Below are 22,654 nucleotides of genomic sequence, written 5' to 3' on the forward strand. Positions count from 1 at the left end.
TTTTATCTCTATACACTACAGTCACCACGGCACCCTATAGTTTCTCCTTTTTCTCCTAACCGTCGGTCGAATGACTGGGGGGCGGGGCCAGAGGAGGGGCTATATGGACAGCTTTTGCTGTGTGCCTCTTTGCCATTTCCTGTTAGGGAAGAGAATATTCCCACAAGTAAGGATGAAGCCGTGGACCGGACACACCGTAGGAGAAAGGCATTTATCAGGTAAGATATAAATTCTGTTTTTATTTTTTTATGAGATGGCATATGATTGGCTCACTGCTTTCATAGGGCAAAAATTACAAAGATAAAATATTTTCATGTTAGAATATTTTCTGATTGCACGATTGCTTGTATTCAATTATGGGGTCAAAGATAGATAGATAAATAGATAGATAGATAAATAGATAGTTAGATAGTTAGATAGATAATAGATAGATAGATAGATAAATAGATATATATATAGATAGATAGATATATAGATAGATAGTTAGATAGATAGATGAATAGATAGATATATAGATAGATAGATAGATAGATAGATAGATAAATAGATAGATAGATAAATAGATAGATAGATAGATAGATAGATAGATAGATAGATAGATAAATAGATAGTTAGATAGATAAATAGATAGTTAGATAGATAGTTAGATAGATAGATAGATAGATAGATAGATAGATAGATAGATAGATAGATAGCAACCTGCACTAATAAAAGGCTCCCCTGCATTAGGATTGTACACATTCTGCATATGCCTATGAACAAATTATGGGCACCCCAGCAGTTCGGCCCTGCACCCACCGTACCTGCTGCACCAATGGTAATTGTAAACAACTTTCCAATTTACCTTTATCATCAAATTTGCTTTTTTCTCTTGGTATTCTTTGTTAAAAGTTAAACATAGGTAGGCTCATAGGCTAATTTTTACGCCCTTGAAGGCCGCCTCTTATCTCAAGGCATTTTGACAAGTTTTTTTACAGCTAGACAGTGCTAGTTCATGTGTGCCATATAGATAACATTGTGCTCACTCCAGTGGAGTTATTTATGAGTCAGCACTGATTGGCTAAACTGTAAGTCTGTCAAAAGAACTGAGATAGGGGGGCAGTCTGCAGAGGCTTAGATAAAAGGTAATCAGGTTTAAAACTATTAATATAACTGTGTTGGTTATGCAAAACTGGGAAATGGGTAATAAAGGAATTATCTATCTTTTTAAACAATAAAAATTTGTGAGTAGACTGTCCCTTTAATTAATTAAAAAAACAACTAATTTTTTCGTCGCACTTTTCATCTAAAATATAAAAATAAAAAAAACTGCAGGAAATTTATTTCCATAAAAATAAAGGCCTAGATTTAGAGTTTGGCGTTAGCCGTGAAAACCAGCGTTAGAGGCTCCTAACGCTGGTTTTAGGCTACCTCCGGTATTTGGAGTCACTAAAAAAAGGGTCTAACGCTCACTTTTCAGCCGCGACTTTTCCATACCGCAGATCCCCTTACGTCAATTGCGTATCCTATCTTTTCAATGGGATCTTTCTAACTCCGGTATTTAGAGTCGTGTCTGAAGTGAGCGTTAGACATCTAACGACAAAACTCCAGCCGCAGGAAAAAAGTCAGTAGTTAAGAGCTTTCTGGGCTAACGCCGGTTCATAAAGCTCTTAACTACTGTACTCTAAAGTACACTAACACCCACAAGGGATTTAAGCATTAACCATTTGACTAGCACTCACACCACCCTTCTTTTTCTTGCTGAACACCCATAAACTACCTATGTACCCCTAAACCGAGGTCCCCCCACATCGCCGCCACTCAATTAAATTTTTTTAACCCCTAATCTGCCGACCGCCACCTACGTTATCCTTATGTACCCCAAATCTGCTGCCCCTAACACCGCCGACCCCTATATTATATTTATTAACCCCTAATCTGCCCCCCACAACGTCGCCGCCAGCTACCTACACTTATTAACCCCTAATCTGCCGACCGCAAAGCGCCGCCACCTACGTTATACTTATGTACCCCTAATCTGCTGCCCCTAACACCGCCGACCCCTATATTATATTTATTAACCCCTAATCTGCCCCCCTCAACGTCGCCTCCACCTGCCTACACTTATTAACCCCTAATCTGCCGAGCGGACCGCACCGCTACTATAATAAAGTTATTAACCCCTAATCTGCCTCACTAACCCTATAATAAATAGTATTAACCCCTAATCTGCCCTCCCTAACATCGCCGACACCTAATCTGCCGACCGGAGCTCACCGCTATTCTAATAAATGTATTAACCCCTAAAGCTAAGTCTAACCCTAACACTAACACCCCCCTAAATTAAATATAATTTTAATCTAACGAAATTAATTAACTCTTATTAAATAAATTATTCCTATTTAAAGCTAAATACTTACCTGTAAAATAAATCCTAATATAGCTACAATATAAATTATAATTACATTGTAGCTATTTTAGGATTAATATTTATTTTACAGGCAACTTTGTAATTATTTTAACCAGGTACAATAGCTATTAAATAGTTAAGAACTATTTAATAGTTACCTAGTTAAAATAATTACAAAATTACCTGTAAAATAAATCCTAACCTAAGTTACAATTAAACCTAACACTATACTATCATTAAATTAATTAAATAAAATACCTATAATTACCTACAATTAAACCTAACACTACACTATCAATACATTAATTAAATACAATATCTACAAATAACTACAATGAAATAAACTAACTAAAGTACAAAAAAGAACTAAGTTACAAAAAATAAAAAAATATTTACAAACATAAGAAAAATATTACAACAATTTTAAACTAATTACACCTACTCTAAGCCCCCTAATAAAATAACAAAGACCCCCAAAATAAAAAATGCCCTACCCTATTCTAAATTACAAAAGTTCAAAGCTCTTTTACCTTACCAGCCCTGAACAGGGCCCTTTGCGGGGCATGCCCCAAGAAGTTCAGCTCTTTTGCCTGTAAAAAAAACATACAATACCCCCCCCCCCAACATTACAACCCACCACCCACATACCCCTAATCTAACCCAAACCCCCCTTAAATAAACCTAACACTAAGCCCCTGAAGATCATCCTACCTTGTCTTCACCTCACCAGGTATCACAGATCCGTCCTGGCTCCAAAATCTTCATCCAACCCAAGCGGGGGCTGGCGATCCATCATCCGGTGGCTGAAGAGGTCCAGAAGAGGCTCCAAAGTCTTCATCCTATCCAGGAAGAAGAGGCGATCCGGACCGGCAACCATCTTGATCCAAGCGGCATCTTCTATCTTCATGCGATGACGACCGGCTCCATCCTGAAGACCTCCACCGCGGACCCATGTTCTTCCGACGACGTCCAACTGAAGAATGACGGTTCCTTTAAGGGACGTCATCCAAGATGGCGTCCCTCGAATTCCAATTGGCTGATAGGATTCTATCAGCCAATCAGAATTAAGGTAGGAATATTCTGATTGGCTGATGGAATCAGCCAATCAGAATCAAGTTCAATCCGATTGGCTGATCCAATCAGCCAATCAGATTGAGCTCGCATTCTTATGGCTGATTGGAACAGCCAATTTTAAGTTTCTTAAAATTGCATGCTCTATCTGAATCGTTAAGGTTTAATTTTGACTAGATTATTCCTTTAATCAGGTAGCTTGTAAGGTAGTGTTAATCCCTACTTGATCTCTCCCAAACAGCTCTCTTCCCTCCCTCGCCATCATTGGTCACCACCATAAAGTTTAAACGATTTTTGGAACATTCGTTCTAATTGAATTTCGAATGTTGATACTTCTTTTGGCGAATGTTTTGTTTTTTAATTTTAAAGAACGTTAAAAAAATATTTGTTCAAATAATCGAATATTTAGCTATGTATTTTACATCAAATTCGAAAATATTATTAACATTCCATTACTAATTAGTTTTATGCAAATCAAAATTTTAACATTGGATTGCGAAGTAGTATTTCTAATCTACAGTTATCTTTTATTAATGTAATATTCAAATTTTAAAATCTAATTCAAATTAATCTAAATCTATTTTGATTTTGAATGTTCATAATAAACTGAATAAACATATTCAAAATTCAAATGTGCATATTTGATCTATTATAAACATTCTAAATCAAAAGTAACATTGGAAATCGAAAGTTATATTAGAACACCGGATATAACATTATTTTTTTTTTAAAGACTGTTCGTTCTTATCAACATTCCAAATCGAATTTCAACAATAAAATTTGTTCTACCATTCAAATTCAATTTTAAACAATCGCCCATCCTTACTGGCAGACAGTTTAGGGCATTTATTTTTTGCAGTGTAGCTCTCTAACTCTCCCCCCTCTAACTATTGTTTGCCATCTTAGGTACTGGCAGCTGTATATTTATATTTATTTTTTAATTTATTCATAAATAAATCATTATTTTTATGATAAACATTAAAAACAGTAGAAATGCATAGTCAACAAATGCATGCTAAAAAGACAATGCAATAGCACTAGTCTAAATTTGAAATGAGTAGTAGATTTTTTTCTGACAAATTTCAAAGTTACATTTTCCCTGCTTAGTTAAGGAAATTACCATGGAGATACTAAATCCAATCCCAACCTGTGATTTACTGGAATGTTCCATTTGGCACCTCTTCATAGGGGGCTACAGTTTTACACATTAGTAATTGTATTTATTTTGCATGTCTTAACCACTTAACGATATACCCAGTACGTCGCCAGTCGTTCATATACTTCCGCCGGATATAGCGCAGGTCTTGCTGAAGTGAGGCATGCAGTACTAGCACAGCTTTGCCGCACTAATTAAACCCTTAATGTCCACAGACGTACAGGGTACGTCGGTCGTTAAGGGGTTAAAGGGATACGAAACTCAAAAAAAACATAATTTATGTAAGAACTTACCTGATAAATTCATTTCTTTCATATTAGCAAGAGTCCATGAGCTAGTGACGTATGGGATATACATTCCTACCAGGAGGGGCAAAGTTTCCCAAACCTTAAAATGCCTATAAATACACCCCTCACCACACCCACAATTCAGTTTAACGAATAGCCAAGAAGTGGGGTGATAAGAAAAAAGTGCGAAAGCATATAAAATAAGGAATTGGAATAATTGTGCTTTATACAAAAAAATCAAAACCACCACAAAAAAGGGCGGGCCTCATGGACTCTTGCTAATATGAAAGAAATGAATTTATCAGGTAAGTTCTTACATAAATTATGTTTTCTTTCATGTAATTAGCAAGAGTCCATGAGCTAGTGACGTATGGGATAATGATTACCCAAGATGTGGATCTTTCCACACAAGAGTCACTAGAGAGGGAGGGATAAAATAAAGACAGCCAATTCCTGCTGAAAATAATCCACACCCAGAATAAAATTTAATGAAAAAACATAAGCAGAAGATTCAAACTGAAACCACTGCCTGAAGTACGTTTCTACCAAAAACTGCTTCAGAAGAAGAAAACACATCAAAATGGTAGAATTTAGTAAAAGTATGCAAAGAGGACCAAGTTGCTGTTTTGCAAATCTGATCAACCGAAGCTTCATTCTTAAACGCCCAGGAAGTAGAAACTGACCTAGTAGAATGAGCTGTAATCCTTTGAGGTGGAGTGTTACCCGACTCAACATAGGCATGATGAAATAAAGATTTCAACCAAGATGCCAAAGAAATGGCAGAAGCTTTCTGGTCTTTTCTAGAACCGGAAAAGATGACAAATAGACTAGAAGTCTTTCGGAAAGACTTAGTAGCTTCAACATAATATTACAAAGCTCTAACAGCATCCAAAGAATGCAATGATTTCTCCTTAGAATTCATAGGATTAGGACATAATGAAGGAACCACAATTTCTCTACTAATGTTGTTAGAATTCACAACCTTAGGTAAAAAATTCAAAAGAAGTTCGCAGCACCGCCTTATCCTGATGCAAAATCAGAAAAGGAGACTCACAAAAAATAGTAGATAATTCAGAGACTCTTCTGGCAGAAGAGATGGCCAAAAGAAACAAAACTTTCCAAGAAAGTTATATAACGACCAAAGAATGCATGGGTTCAAAAGGAGGAGCTTGAAGAGCCCCCAGAACCAAATTCAAACTCCAAGGAGGAGAAATTGACTTAATGACAAGTTTTATACGAACCAAAGGTTGTACAAAACAATGAATATCAGGAAGATTAGCAATCCTTCTGTGAAAAAGAACAGAAAGAGCAGAGATTTGTCTTACAAGAAACTTGCGGACAAACCTTTATCTAAACCATCCTGAAGAAATATAAGTCTTCCAGACTCTATAATATATCTCTCTAGATACAGATTTACGAGCCTGTCACATAGTATCAATCACAGAGTCAGAGAAACCTCTTTGACCAACAATCAAGCGTTCAAACTCCACACCTTAAAACTAAGGTTTTGAGATCCTGATGGAAAAAAGAACCTTGAGACAGAAAGACTGGTCTTAACGGAAGAGTCCACAGCCGGCAAGAGGCCATCCGGACAAGATCCGCATACCAAAACCTGTGAGGCCATGCTGGAGCTACCAGCAGGACAAACGAGCATTCCTTTAGAACATTGGAGAATACCCTTGGAAGAAGAACTAGAGGCGGAAAGATATAGGCAGGATGACACTTGTAAGGAAGAGATAATGCATCCACTGCCTCCGCCCGAGGATCCCGGGATCCGGACAGATACCAGGGAAGTTTCTTGTTTAGATGAGAAGCCATCAGATCTATTTCTGGAAGTTCCCACATTTGAACAATCTGAGGAAATACCTCTGGGTGAAGACCATTCGCCCAGGTGCAACGTTTGGCGACTGAGATAATCCGCTTTCCAATTGTCCATACCTGGGATATGAACCTCAGAGATTAGACAGGAGCTGGATTCCGCCCAAACCAAAATTCGAGATACTTCTTTCATAGCCAGAGGACTGTGAGTCCCTCCTTGATGATTGATGTATGCCACAGTTGTGACATTGTTTATCTGAAAACAAATGAACAACTCTCTCTTCAGAAGAGGCCAAGACTGAAGAGCTCTGAAAATTGCACGGAGTTCCAAAATATTGATCGGAAATCTCACCTCCTGAGATTCCCAAACCCCTTGTGCCGTCAGATACCCCCACACAGCTCCCCAACCTGTAAGACTTGTATCTGTTGAGATTATAGTCCAGGTCGGAAGAACAAGAAGCCCCCTGAACTAAACGATGGTGATCTGTCCACCAAGTCAGAGAGTGTCGTATAATCGGTTTAAAGATATTAATTGAGATATCTTTGAGTAATCCCTGCACCATTGGTTCAGCATACAGAGCTGAAGAGGTCGCATGTGAAAATGAGCAAAGGAGATCGCATCTGATGCGGCAGTCCTAAGACCTAAAATTTCCATGCATAAGGCTACCAAAGGGAATGATTGTGACTGAAGGTTTTGACAAGCTGATATCAATGTTAAACTTCTCTTGTCTGACAAGGACAGAGTCATAGACACTGAATCTATCTAGAAACCTAAAAAGGTTACCCTTGTCTGAGGAATCAATGAACTGATTGGTAAATTGATCCTCCAACCATGAACTTGAAGAAACAACACAAGTCGATTCGTATGAGATTCTTTGAAAATGAGAAGACTGAGCAAGTACCCAGATATCGTCCAATAAGGAAATACCAAAACCCTGTTCTCTGATTACAGAAAGAAGGGCACCGAGAACCAAAAAAAATCTTGGAACTGAGGCTAGGCCAAACGGTAGAGCCACAAAACTGGTAATGCTTGTCTAAAAAGAGAATCTCAGACACTAAAAGTGATCTGGATGAATCGGAATATGCAGATACACATCCTGTAAATCTATTGTAGACAAATAATGCCCTTGCTAAACAAAAGGCAGGATAGTCCTACAGTAACCATCTTGAATGTTGGTATCTTTACATAACGATTCAATATTGATAGATCCGGAACTGGTCTGAAGGAATTGACCTTCTTTGGTACAATGAAGAGATAAAATAAAACCCCAGCCCCTGTTCCAGAACTGGAACTGGCATAATTACTCCAGCCAACTCTAGATCTGAAACACATTTCAGAAATGCTGAGCCTTTGCTGTGTTAACTGGGACACGGGAAAGAAAAAAAAAAAATCTCTTAGCAGGAGGCCTTAACTGAAGCCAATTCTGTACCTTTCTGAAACAATGTTCTGAAACCAGAGATTAAGAACGGAACTGATCCAAATAACTTTGAAGAAAACGTAATCTGCCCCATACCAGCTGAGCTGGAATAAGGTCCGCACCTTCATGGGTACTTAGGAGCTGGCTATAGGTTTTCTATAAGGCTTGGATATACTCCAAACTGGAAATAGTTTCCAAACTGATACCTTTCCTGAGGATGAAGGATCAGGCTTTTGTTCCTTATCATGAGGAAAGGAACGAAAATGATTATTAGACCTAATTTTACCTTAGATTTTTTATCCTTTGGTAAAAAAGTTCCCTTCCTTCCAGAAACAGTTGAGATAATAATTTATTACCCTGGAAAGTATGGGAAAGCAAAGGTGATTTAGAAGACATATCAGCATTCCAAGTTTAATCCATAAAGCTTTTCTAGCTAAAATAGCTAGAGACATATACCTGACATCAACTCTAATGATATCAAAAGATGGTATCACCAATAAAATTATTAGCATGTTATAGAATAATAATAATGCTATAAAATTATGATCTGTTACTTGTTGCGCTAAAGCTTCTAACCAAAAAGTTGAGGCTGCAGCAACATCCACTAAAAATATAGCAGGTCTAAGAAGATTACCTGAACATAAGTAAGCTTTTCTTAGAAAGGATTCAATTTTCCTATCTAAAGGATCCTTAAATGAAGTACTATCTGCCGTAGGAATAGTAGCACATTTAGCAGGAGTAGAGACAGCCCCATAACCTTAGGGATTTTGTCCCCAAAAAAACTCTAATCTGTCAGATGGCACAGGATATAATTGCTTAAACGTTTAGAAGGAGTAAAAGAATTACCCAAATTATTCCATTCCCTGGAAATTACTTCAGAAATAGCATCAGGGAGATTAAACACTTCTGGAATAACTACAGGAGATTTAAAAACCTTATTCAAACGTTTAGATTTAGTATCAAGAGGACCAGAATCCTCTATTTCTAATGCAATTAATACTTCTTTAAATAAAGAACGAATAAATTCCATCTTGAACAAATACAAAGATTTATCAGCATCAACCTCTGAGACAGAAACCTCTGAACCAGAAGAACCATTATCAGTATCAGAATGATGATGTTCATTTAAAAATTCATCTGAAAAAAGAGAAGTTTTAAAAGACTTTTATGTAAACTAGAAGGAGAAATAACAGACATAGCCTTCTTAATGGATTTAAAAAATAAAATCTCTTATGTTTATCAGGAACACTCTGAAAATTAGATGTTGACGGAACAGCAACAGGTAATATAACAGTACTAAAGGAAATTTTATCTGCATTAATAAGTTTGTCATGACATGCAATACAAACAACAGCTGGAGAAACAGATACCAAAAAATAAAGCAGATACACTTAGCTTGGTAGCTCCAGCACTAGACAGCGATTTTCCTGTAGTATCTTCTGACTCAGATGCAACGTGAGACATCTTGCAATATGTAAGAGAAAAAACAACATATAAAGCAAAATTGATCAAATTCCTTAAATGACAGTTTCAGGAATGGGAAAAAATGCCAAAGAACAAGCTTCTAGCAACCAGAAGCAATGAAAAAATAAGACTTAAATAATGTGGAGACAAAAGCGACGCCCTTATTTTTTAGCGCCAAATAAGACGCCCACATTATTTGGCGCCTAAATGCTTTTGGCGCCAAAAATGACGCCACATCCGGAACGCCGACATTTTTGGCGCAAAATAACGTCAAAAAAATGACGCAACTTCCGGCGACACGAATGACGCAATAAAATGAAGCATTTTCAGCCCCCGCGAGCCTAACAGCCCACAGGGAAAAAAAGAGTCAAATTTTGAAGGTAAGAAAAAATGATTAATTCAAAATGCATTATCCCAAATATGAAACTGACTGTCTGAAAAATAAGGAAAGTTGAACATTCTGAGTCAAGGCAAATAAATGTTTGAATACATATATTTAGAACTTTATAAACAAAGTGCCCAACCATAGCTTAGAGTGTCACAGAAAATAAGATTTACTTACCCCAGGACACTCATCTACATGTTTGTAGAAAGCCAAACCAGTACTGAAACGAGAATCAGCAGAGGTAATGGTAAATATAAGAGTATATCGTCGATCTGAAAAGGGAGGTAAGAGATGAATCTCTACGACCGATAACAGAGAACCTATGAAATAGACCCCGTAGAAGGAGATCACTGCATTCAAATAGGCAATACTCTCCTCACATCCCTCTGACATTCACTGCACGCTGAGAGGAAAACCGGGCTCCAACTTGCTGCGGAGCGCATATCAACGTAGAATCTAGCACAAACTTACTTCACCACCTCCATCGGAGGCAAAGTTTGTAAAACTGAATTGTGGGTGTGGTGAGGGGTGTATTTATAGGCATTTTGAGGTTTGGGAAACTTTGCCCCTCCTGGTAGGAATGTATATCCCATACGTCACTAGCTCATGGACTCTTGCTAATTACATGAAAGAAATGTCTTTTGTTAATGTTTAAAAGGACATACTCTATCTAAATCATGAAATAATTAATTTGGGTTTCATTTATCTTTAAGTAGTTTTATTAAAGGATAATGGTTTCTACTGGGGGGTTACCCTGCCCAACTCACTGAGCGAGGCATTGTTGCACAGCTTTCTGTCATAACACGAAAAGCCTTCCTTGGCCCTCCATCCATAATTCCCTCCTTTTTTGATTAGATCCACTTCTTCAAACTTGTTTTGCCCTACGTCCCCACAGATGATTCTTCCCTGTCCACTCCCAGTCACCGGATCGCCCCTGTCCACAGAACATCGCCACATATTTCTGGCGCCGTAAGCGAATACCTCAGGTCGGGCCCTGCGATCCCGCAGGAAAGGGTTGTCTGGTGGGATTCGGTAGGGTGGGCCTTTCTCGTTGCCTGTCACATTTATGCGTAGGACTTTACCCAGAAGGGAGGACCTATAAAGTCAAAAGGACAGTAAAACTCCTTGTAATTACAAGACATTTCTATTGTCTTCTTATAAAATAACGTATCAGCCAAGTCTAATCATTTAAAAGAAATTAGCATCCTTTTTTTCCGCGATAGAGTTTTAATCGCCAAACTCTGCCTAATTATTGCCTTATTGGGAGGAGCCAATCCGGACTAACATGCATTGTATTGTAGTTGTTATCAGCTAAATCCAAGGATAGATCATGCACTTTTAAACCACTTTCCAATTTACGTCTGTTATCAAATTTGTTTTGTTCTCTTGGTATCTTTTATTGAAAAGTAAAAGTAGGTACACTCACAAGGGCTCAGGAGTGTGCATGTGTTTTTAGTAGTCTATGGCAGCAGCATTTGCAACATTATTTCTAGCTTTGTTATACAATGTTGCAAAATGCTGCTGCCATAGAATACTAAAGAGATGTGCACACTTTTTTTCAGGTTTTCGCACTCTATTGAAGTCTATGGGGAATACATTAACGTGGTCGTGCTAGCCTAAGTTTTTGCCCGCGTGAGCAAAAACTTTTTGCTTTCAACTTGTAATACGCGCGGTACCCGTCGTGCACAATAAGCCAAAGTCAAGTGAAGCTTATTTATAATCTAGTCCATAACTATATACAAACAACAATTGTTTTAAATTTGGCTGATACTCTATTTGTTGACTTACTTGTTCTGGGCATTTCCAAATTGTCCAAATGGGTCACCCGCTCGACCCCCATCCCCAGTGAAGATGTATAGATATCCATCTGTTCCAAACAGGATCTGTCCCCCGTTGTGGTTGGACGCTGGCTCTGTCACCTCTAAGATTACTCTGTCCCATACAAAATAGGATTATTCGCAGATTTATTTATTTTTTAAATAATACTCATTAAATAAATACTAAATACTGCTAAATAATACTATAATTAAATAAATACTAAATACTGCTAAATAATACTCTAATTAAATAAATACTAAATAATACTCAAAATAAATATTATCTCAAAGCCAGATAGTATACAGCTTATAGTATATGTATGTATTTTTTAAAATCAAATGTGCATAGTAAATATAATTTAAGCTAGAACGGTGGACATGTGTGGGCAGTTTGTGGACACGTCTGGACAGTTTGTGGGTGTCTATGGGCGGGGCTGAGAGAAATTCAGGGACAGTTGGGGGGGGTCTGGGTGTACCATGCAAACTAAATCTATACCTGACCCTTTGCTATTGGTCATTCTTAGGAAATATATTATTTGTGTTAAGAAGTTGGCTGCTAAGCCATTTCCCACCTGTGTGCTAAGCTGCTTTTGATCTTTTTGTTGCAGTTCACATTTAAACACTTTTAGAAGTAAAGTTTGTGCGAATAAATTATACAAACTATGGGCAAGATTACATATGCGTCCAAACTATGGGCAAGATTACTTGTGCGGGCGATGTTGATTTTTACGTGGTTTTGGTATCACATATACAGCGCCGCATATTAATGCGGTGCGTATATTTCACCCATCACCCACAATTTTTACTCCCATAAGCTAACATAGAACCGCGTTGCAAATCGGTATCACATATTCAGCGCAAGGATTTACGCGGCGAAAATGGAGAAATTTTACTCCATTTTCACCTCACCACACATAGGCAGGCCGCAGCAAGACTTGCGCTGAGTATATGAGCACTGTAACCCCCTGAAAATAGTAACTAACCCCTAACGCATGCGCAATATCTATCTACCTCCTCAAAATAACTATCCTGTTCAAATCAGCCAATAGGATTTCAGTAGCTCTCATCCTATTGGCTTAGTATTTTTTAATTTAGGTAACTGGGGTTAATTTAGGAGGTGTTAGGTTAGGGGGCTTAGTAATTTAATTATTTATTTGCGTTGTGTGGGTTTGGCGGTTTAGGGGTTAATAGTTTTATTAGTATTATTGCATTGTGTGGGTTTGGTGGATTAGGGGTTAATAGATTTATAAGGTTTGTTGTGATGTGGGTTAATGGCAGATTAGGGGTTAATAGTTTTAATAGGAACTTTGCGATGTGGGTTAATGGCGGATTAGGGGTTAATAGTTTAATTAGTCATATTGCATTGTGGGGGGGTTGTTGGTTTAGGGGTTAATACATTTATTATTAGTTGCGATGTGGGGTAATGGCGGATATAGGGGTTTTGACGTGTCAGGTTTATTTTTATTTTATTTTCTTATGCGCCGGCAGTTTCTAAAGTGCAGTACGTCAATGGCGACTCCAGAAATTTGTATTGACGCTCATTTCTGGATATCCCTAGTTTATCCGACTTACGGCACTTTATGAACTGCCGGCGCCGTATATGTGATACCCCGATGTGCGAGGGGAAATAACGAGCGGGGCAGGTTTCAGCAGTTGTGCTGAAGCTTGCGCCGCATATGTAATCTTGCCCTATATATTGTTTTTACAGCAGACCCAGTAGATTAAAAATATACCTTTTTATATATGTGTATGTATCATCAGGTTTAAAAAATAGCGTGTAAAATGTGAAAAAGTGTATTTTTTGCTCCTGACTGAATAAATAATAGTATGTAATTTTATTTTGCTAATCTCTATCATCAAAACCTGTGTGGATAAATATTTGTAGTAGATAACCTGTCTTAAATAAGCAGAAATTAAGAAAATGTCACTGTTTTTTTCCACTGTTTTATTGCAGGCATGTCAATTTAATAAATTATCAAAAACAGCATCTTAGAATTTACTGTACTGTTTTCAGCAATTAAACAGTTTTAGCCACCTGATCATTTAAAATGGGGTACACAAAGCACTAATTTGTAGAAAGTACACCCCTTGGTGTATCAAATGAGGGGCTACAAGTATTTCTAGCATAAATTTGGGGTGTGCAGCAATTAATGGAATAAATTGCATTGCTTAAAAAACAAAAACATTCTAAGCAAAGAGCCGTATCCCACTTAATATTACATTGTCTATTTTTGTGCTACCAATACATGAAGCCCCTTATTTGATGCGTCAAGGGGTGTACTTTCCAAAAATGTGTACTTTATATAATGTATCTTAGTTTCCCAGGTTTCTACAGCTGTCTGATTGCAGACATAACCCATAAAAGTTGAAAGGCTATTTTTTTTTTTAGACGATTTCAAGATTGCCATGTCTGCAATTAAACAGTTCTAGCCACTTGGAAAATTAAAATATGGTACACAAAGCACACATTTGTATAAAGTACACCCTTTGGCGCATCAAATGAGGGGCTATATATATCTCTAGCACATAATTGAGGTGCGCAACAGTTAATGGAATATGGTGCTTTGCATAAAAAATATTCTACTTTTTATGACATTGGGCTCCATGTACGAAGCAGCGAAAGCTGCTCCGGAGCCTTGAGGGGCAGGTTCGCATATGCGAGCCTGCTTCCCGCAATGTAAGAAGCAGCGGTCATTAGACCGCTGCTTCCTACACCCTACGCCACCTCTTAGGTGGCGGGGCAAAATCACTGAGAGCACGCTCGCTCTCGGTGATTGACAGCCCCTTCAGTCGCGTGATTGGTCGCGCGATTGAAGGGGCGGGCATTACACACTCCGATGAGTGTGTAATGATACATACGGGCAAGCGGATCAACAGATCCGCTGCCCGTGTGTAGCGAAGGCGGGCGGACAGCTTCGCGAGTTGAGAAGCTGTCCGCCCGCCATTTAGTACATGGAGCCCATTGTCTATTTTTGTGCTAGCAATACATGTGGCCCCCCATTTGATGCGCCAAGGGATGTACTTTCCAAAAATGTGTACTTTATTTAATGTATCTTAATTTCCCAGGTGGCTACAGCTGTCTAATTGCAAACATAACCCGGTAAAGTTGAAAGACTATTTAACCCTTTGAGTGCTGAGCACTTTCCCACCTGGGTGCTAATTGAAGGTTTTATTTTAATTTTAATTTTTTGAATTATTTTTTTTTTTACTTTTATATATTTTTTTTTCAGATCCCCAAGACTTACACCTTTAGAAAGGTTAGGCGATTACCTTTCCAACTGTGGGTCTTGGGGGTCTGTAGCTGCTTAGATGCCTGAGATACAGGCTTCTAAGCAGCATGCCCCCTTTCCCTATACTTTGTATTGTCAATTGTTAATAAAGTTGCGTGGTATTGTGCTTGACGTCACCGCGCAAAACGTGAAGCCCCAGCGATGCCTGTCACTATGCAGGCCTGATCGCTGAGGTAGGAGCGGGTGGGAGCCACCACATCTCCCTCAAGGTGGGAGAGTGCTAGTGAAGGCTCTGAGCCGTCATTAGCACCACAGTGAGAAACTCTGTGATGGCTAAGAGCCGTCATTAGCACTCAAGGGGTTAAAAAAAAAATAGATTTGAAAGAAAGTTGCGCAGTGACGTCATCACGTCATTGCGTGTGACGTCACTGCGCAAAATGGGAAGCCCCGTTGATGCCTGTCACTATACAGGCCAGATCACCGGGTGGAAGTGGATGGAGGTCCCTAGAACTCCACGAAGGTGGGGGAGTGCTAGTGACGGCTCTGACCCGTCGCTAGCACCTGAGAGGGAAACTTTGCGACGGCTCAGAGCCTTCGTTAGTACTCAAAGGGTTAAGAAGTTGGCCATCACTCATTTAATTGACCTTGCTTTGTTAAATTATGTGCCCATTAAGGTGCAGCATTTAAATTCGGAATTTCTTTTAAAGTGACATGAAACATTTAGGAAAATGGCATTATTTAAAGTAACTATTTGATAATAGGAGTAAATTAGAAAGTTGCTTAAAATTGCATGCTCTACCTGAATAATTAAAGAAACAAAATTGGGTTTAGTATCCCTTTAAGGGTATAATGTAATCGGTGAGACCCCACCAATTTCGTGGCATAAAGCTTGAAATGTCGGCGTCAGTTTGGAGCCTCTCCACAGCAGCCCAAACTCTGGCCGAGAGGCTTTATAACTGAAGCTCCTTTTAAACATAAAGGGACACTGTACTCCACAAAATTACATCTCGGAAAATGAAAGAACAGCATTTAAAAATATTGAAAATATTTATTTGTCCAAAACAAACAGAATTAATTCAGAGACCACCCTGGAGTCATTTGATGAACATCAAACTACTTTAGAAGTCATTTGTACATCATCAGACATCATCAGGCTTGTAAAGTCATCAACCTAGGTACAAGAGTCTGGGTGATGACTTCCGAATGAATAGCAGATTACTTTACTGATTACTTCACAAGCATAAACAGCCAGTGAATGCCTCTAGAGCAGAGCTTTCCAAACTTTTCATGTTGGTGACACGCTTTTCAGACCTACATCATTTCGCGACACAGTAATTCAGTTGTACTAGCAAACAGGAGGTTAAACTAACTTGTTTTAAGAGATACGGACACATACATAAATTATATAATAACAAAATGTATATACAAGCAACAGTATGTATGTGCAAGAATTAAAACAAACGTTTAATAACACCAATAGCTATTTCTTCTGTTATGTGTGATCAGTCCACGGGTCATCATTACTTCTGGGATATTATCTGCTCCCCTACAGGAAGTGCAAGAGGATTCACCCAGCAGAGTTGCTATATAGCTCCTCCCCTCTACGTCACCTCCAGTCATTCTCTTGCACCCAAAGACTAGATAGGAGGTGTGAGAGGACTATGGTGATTATACTTAGTTTTTAGAACTTCAATCAAAAGTTTGTTATTTTATAATAGCACCGGAGCGTGTTATTACCTCTCTGGCAGAGTTTGAAGAAGAATCTACCAGAGTTTTTCTTATGATTTTAACCGGAGTAGTTAAGATCATATTGCTGTTTCTCGGCCATCTGAGGGAGGTAAAAACTTCAGATTAGGGGACAGCGGGCAGTTGAATCTGCATTGAGGTATGTAGCAGTTTTTATTTTCTGAATGGAATTGATGAAAAAATCCTGCCATACCGTTATAATGAACATGTATGTATGCTCTACACTTTAGTATTCTGGGGATGGTATTTCACCGGAATTACTCTGTAAAAGTACATTAAACCTTTTATTAGGTATTTTTCATGTTAAACGTTTTTGCTGGAATGTAGAATCGTTTGCATTAATGAGGTACTGAGTGAATAAATATTTGGGCATTATTTTTCCACTTGGCATTTTGCTTGTTTTAATTATGACAGTTTCGTTTCTCTCTCACTGCTGTGTGTGAGAGGGAGGGGCCGTTTTTGGCGCTCTTTGCTACGCATCAAAAATTTCCAGTCAGTTACTCTTGTATTTTCTGCATGATCCGGTTCATCTCTAACAGAACTCAGGGGTCTTCAAACTTCTTTGAAGGGAGGTAGATTCTCTCAGCAGAGCTGTGAGACTTATATAGTGACTGTGATTTAAAACGTTGCTCTGTAATTTTTATGTTTAAAATTTAATTAGTGTTATTTTACTAATGGGAACAAACCTTTGCTAAAAAGTTGTGTTGTTTGTAAAGAGTGATGCTATAACTGTTTTTCAGTTCATTATTTCAACTGTCATTTAATCGTTTAGTGCTTCTTGAGGCACAGTACGTTTTTGTTAAATAAAATTGTAACCGAGTTGCATGTTTATTGCTAGTGTGTTAAACATGTCTGATTCAGAGGAAGATACCTGTGTCATTTGTTCCAATGCCAAGGTGGAGCCCAATAGAAATTTATGTACTAACTGTATTGATGCTACTTTAAATAAAAGCCAATCTGTACAAATTGAACAAATTTCACCAAACAGCGAAGGGAGAGTTATGCCGACTAACTCGCCTCACGTGTCAGTACCTGCATCTCCCGCCCGGGAGGTGCGTGATATTATGGCGCCTAGTACATCTGGGCAGCCATTACAGATAACATTACAAGATATGGCTACTGTTATGACTGAAGTTTTGGCTAAATTACCAGAACTAAGAGGCAAGCGTGATCACTCTGGGGTGAGAACAGAGTGCGCTGATAATTCTAGGGCCATGTCTGATACTGCGTCACAGCTTGCAGAGCATGAGGACGGAGAGCTTCATTCTGTAGGTGACGGTTCTGATCCAAGCAGATTGGATTCAGATATTTCAAATTTTAAATTTAAATTGGAAAACCTCCGTGTATTACTAGGGGAGGTCTTAGCAGCTCTTAACGATTGTAACACTGTTGCAATACCAGAGAAAATGTGTAGGTTGGATAAATACTTTGCGGTACCGGCGAGTACTGACGTTTTTCCTATACCTAAGAGATTAACTGAAATTGTTACTAAGGAGTGGGATAGACCCGGTGTGCCGTTCTCACCCCCTCCAATATTTAGAAAGATGTTTCCAATAGACGCCACCACACGGGACTTATGGCAAACGGTCCCTAAGGTGGAGGGAGCAGTTTCTACTTTAGCTAAGCGTACCACTATCCCGGTGGAGGATAGCTGTGCTTTTTCAGATCCTATGGATAAAAAATTAGAGGGTTACCTTAAGAAAATGTTTGTTCAACAAGGTTTTATATTGCAACCCCTTGCATGCATCGCGCCGATTACGGCTGCGGCAGCATTTTGGATTGAGTCTCTGGAAGAGAACCTTAGTTCAGCTACGCTGGACGACATTACGGACAGGCTTAGAGTCCTTAAACTAGCTAATTCATTCATTTTGGAGGCCGTAGTACATTTAACCAAACTTACGGCTAAGAATTCAGGATTCGCCATTCAGGCACGTAGGGCGCTGTGGCTAAAATCCTGGTCGGCTGATGTAACTTCTAAGTCCAAATTACTTAATATACCTTTCAAGGGGCAAACTTTATTTGGGCCCGGTTTGAAAGAAATTATTGCTGACATTACAGGAGGTAAGGGCCACGCTCTACCTCAAGACAAAGCCAAAGCTAAGGCTAGACAGTCTAATTTTCGTCCCTTTCGGAATTTCAAAACAGGAACAGCATCAACTTCCACTGCACCAAAACAGGAAGGAGCTGTTGCTCGTTACAGACAAGGCTGGAAACCTAACCAGTCCTGGAATAAGGGCAAGCAGGCCAGGAAACCTGCTGCTGCCCCTAAGACAGCATGAACCGAGGGCCCCCGATCCGGGACCGGATCTAGTGGGGGGCAGACTCTCTCTCTTCGCCCAGGCTTGGGCAAGAGATGTCCAGGATCCCTGGGCGCTAGAGATCATATCTCAGGGATACCTTCTAGACTTCAAATTCTCTCCCCCAAGAGGGAGATTTCATCTGTCAAGGTTGTCAACAAACCAAATAAAGAAAGACGCGTTTCTACGCTGTGTACAAGATCTATTATTAATGGGAGTGATCCATCCGGTTCCGCGGTCGGAACAAGGACAAGGGTTTTACTCAAACCTGTTTGTGGTTCCCAAAAAAGAGGGAACTTTCAGGCCAATCTTGGATTTAAAGATCCTAAACAAATTCCTAAGAGTTCCATCGTTCAAAATGGAAACTATTCGGACAATCTTACCCATGATCCAAGAGGGTCAGTACATGACCACAGTGGATTTAAAGGATGCTTACCTTCACATACCGATTCACAAAGATCATTACCGGTATCTAAGGTTTGCCTTCTTAAACAGGCATTACCAGTTTGTAGCCCTTCCATTCGGATTGGCTACGGCTCCAAGAATCTTCACAAAGGTTCTGGGTGCCCTTCTGGCGGTACTAAGACCGCGAGGAATTTCGGTAGCTCCGTACCTAGACGACATTCTGATACAAGCTTCAGGCTTTCAAACTGCCAAGTCTCATACAGAGTTAGTTCTGGCATTTCTAAGGTCGCATGGATGGAAAGTGAACGAAAAGAAGAGTTCTCTCTTTCCTCTCACAAGAGTTCCATTCTTGGGGACTCTTATAGATTCTGTAGAAATGAAGATTTATCTGACAGAAGACAGATTAACAAAGCTTCTAAATGCATGCCGTGTCCTTCATTCCATTCAACTCCCGTCAGTAGCTCAATGCATGGAGGTGATCGGCTTAATGGTAGCAGCAATGGACATAGTACCCTTTGCACGCCTACATCTCAGACCGCTGCAATTGTGCATGCTGAGTCAGTGGAATGGGGATTACTCAGATTTGTCCCCCACTCTGAATCTGGATCAAGAGACCAGAAACTCTCTTCTATGGTGGCTTTCTCGGCCACATCTGTCCAGGGGGATGCCATTCAGCAGGCCGGACTGGACAATTGTAACAACAGACGCCAGCCTACTAGGTTGGGGCGCTGTCTGGAATTCTCTGAAGGCTCAGGGACAATGGAGTCAGGAGGAAAGTCTCCTGCCAATAAACATTCTGGAATTGAGAGCAGTTCTCAATGCCCTTCTAGCTTGGCCCCAGTTAAAAACTCGGGGGTTCATCAGGTTTCAGTCGGACAACATCACGACTGTAGCTTACATCAACCATCAGGGAGGGACAAGAAGCTCCCTAGCAATGATGGAAGTATCAAAGATATTTCGCTGGGCAGAGTCTCACTCTTGCCACCTGTCAGCAATCCACATCCCGGGAGTAGAGAACTGGGAGGCGGATTTCTTGAGTCGCCAGACTTTTCATCCGGGGGAGTGGGAACTTCATCCGGAGGTCTTTGCCCAAATACTTCGACGTTGGGGCAAACCAGATATAGATCTCATGGCGTCTCGCCAGAACGCCAAACTTCCTCGCTACGGATCCAGATCCAGGGATCCGGGAGCGGTTCTGATAGATGCTTTGACAGCACCTTGGAACTTCAGGATGGCTTATGTGTTTCCACCCTTCCCGCTGCTTCCTCGATTGATTGCCAAAATCAAACAGGAGAGAGCATCAGTGATTCTAATAGCACCTGCATGGCCACGCAGGACTTGGTTTGCAGATCTAGTGGACATGTCATCCTGTCCGCCTTGGTCTCTACCTCTAAGACAGGACCTTCTGATACAGGGTCCATTCAAACATCAAAATCTAACTTCTCTGAAGCTGACTGCTTGGAAATTGAACGCTTGATTTTATCAAAACGTGGTTTTTCTGAGTCGGTTATTGATACCCTGATACAGGCTAGGAAGCCTGTTACCAGAAAGATTTACCATAAAATATGGCGTAAATACCTATACTGGTGTGAATCCAAAGATTACTCCTGGAGTAAGGTTAGGATTCCTAGGATATTGTCTTTTCTACAAGAAGGTTTAGAAAAGGGTTTATCGGCTAGCTCATTAAAGGGACAGATCTCAGCTCTGTCCATCTTGTTACACAGGCGTCTGTCAGAAAATTCAGACATCCAGGCCTTTTGTCAGGCTTTAGCTAGGATCAAGCCTGTGTTTAAAACTGTTGCTCCGCCATGGAGTTTAAACTTAGTTCTTAACGTTTTACAGGGTGTTCCGTTTGAACCCCTTCATTCCATTGATATAAAATTGTTATCTTGGAAAGTTCTATTTTTAATGGCTATTTCCTCGGCTCGAAGAGTCTCTGAGTTATCAGCCCTACATTGTGATTCTCCTTATCTGATCTTTCACTCAGACAAGGTAGTTCTGCGTACTAAACCTGGGTTCTTACCTAAGGTTGTTTCTAACAGGAATATCAATCAAGAGATTGTTGTTCCATCCTTGTGTCCAAATCCTTCTTCAAAGAAGGAACGTCTTCTACACAATCTGGATGTAGTTCGTGCCCTCAAGTTCTACTTGCAGGCAACTAAAGATTTTCGCCAAACTTCTTCCCTGTTTGTCGTTTATTCTGGACAGAGGAGAGGTCAAAAAGCTTCTGCTACCTCTCTCTCTTTTTGGCTTCGTAGCATAATACGTTTAGCCTATGAGACTGCTGGACAGCAGCCTCCTGAAAGAATTACAGCTCATTCCACTAGAGCTGTGGCTTCCACTTGGGCCTTTAAGAATGAGGCCTCTGTTGAACAGATTTGCAAGGCTGCAACTTGGTCTTCGCTTCATACTTTTTCCAAATTTTACAAATTTGACACTTTTGCTTCTTCGGAGGCTATTTTTGGGAGAAAGGTTCTTCAGGCAGTGGTTCCTTCTGTATAATGAGCCTGCCTATCCCTCCCGTCATCCGTGTACTTTTGCTTTGGTATTGGTATCCCAGAAGTAATGATGACCCGTGGACTGATCACACATAACAGAATAAAAAATAATTTATGCTTACCTGATAAATTCCTTTCTTCTGTTGTGTGATCAGTCCACGGCCCGCCCTGTTTTTTAAGGCAGGTAAATATTTTTTAAATTATAATCCAGTCACCACTACACCCTTGGCTTCTCCTTTCTCGTTGGTCTTTGGTCGAATGACTGGAGGTGACGTAGAGGGGAGGAGCTATATAGCAACTCTGCTGGGTGAATCCTCTTGCACTTCCTGTAGGGGAGCAGATAATATCCCAGAAGTAATGATGACCCGTGGACTGATCACACAACAGAAGAAAGGAATTTATCAGGTAAGCATAAATTATGTTTTACTATTTTAATGGGATGTATGAGGTTGATAGGATGAACACAGTTTCTGAATATTTGGTGAAATATTATAAAAATACACTCGTATTTCATCACCAAGCAGCTGTCCCCCTCACTAACTACACATGCAGTCACGAGCCGATTGAAGAGACTACACGTGCAGTCAGAAGCCAATGTGCCATCAAAGCCGCCAATGGGAATAGTTTCAGTTCCCGCTAAGCTGTGCCAATAGGTTAAGATGAATTGTGACCC

General features: G+C 39.7%; 1 protein-coding gene across 2 annotated transcripts in view; it reads right to left on the reverse strand.

The window, feature by feature from the left end:
* Positions 1–22,654, reverse strand: part of LOC128666966 (HHIP-like protein 1) — an 86,552-nt gene that overhangs the window by 20,769 nt on the left and 43,129 nt on the right. For both annotated transcript variants that reach the window (XM_053721802.1, XM_053721801.1), the window contains exons 4-5: positions 11,777–11,920; positions 10,756–11,084 (exon numbers count right to left, since the gene is read on the reverse strand). In XM_053721802.1, coding sequence (XP_053577777.1) covers positions 10,756–11,084; positions 11,777–11,920 — 473 coding nt within the window. The remainder of the gene's footprint in view (positions 1–10,755; positions 11,085–11,776; positions 11,921–22,654) is intronic.

The sequence above is a fragment of the Bombina bombina genome, chromosome 7 (genome assembly GCF_027579735.1).
Source record: "Bombina bombina isolate aBomBom1 chromosome 7, aBomBom1.pri, whole genome shotgun sequence".
NCBI classification, from domain to species: Eukaryota; Metazoa; Chordata; class Amphibia; order Anura; family Bombinatoridae; genus Bombina; species Bombina bombina.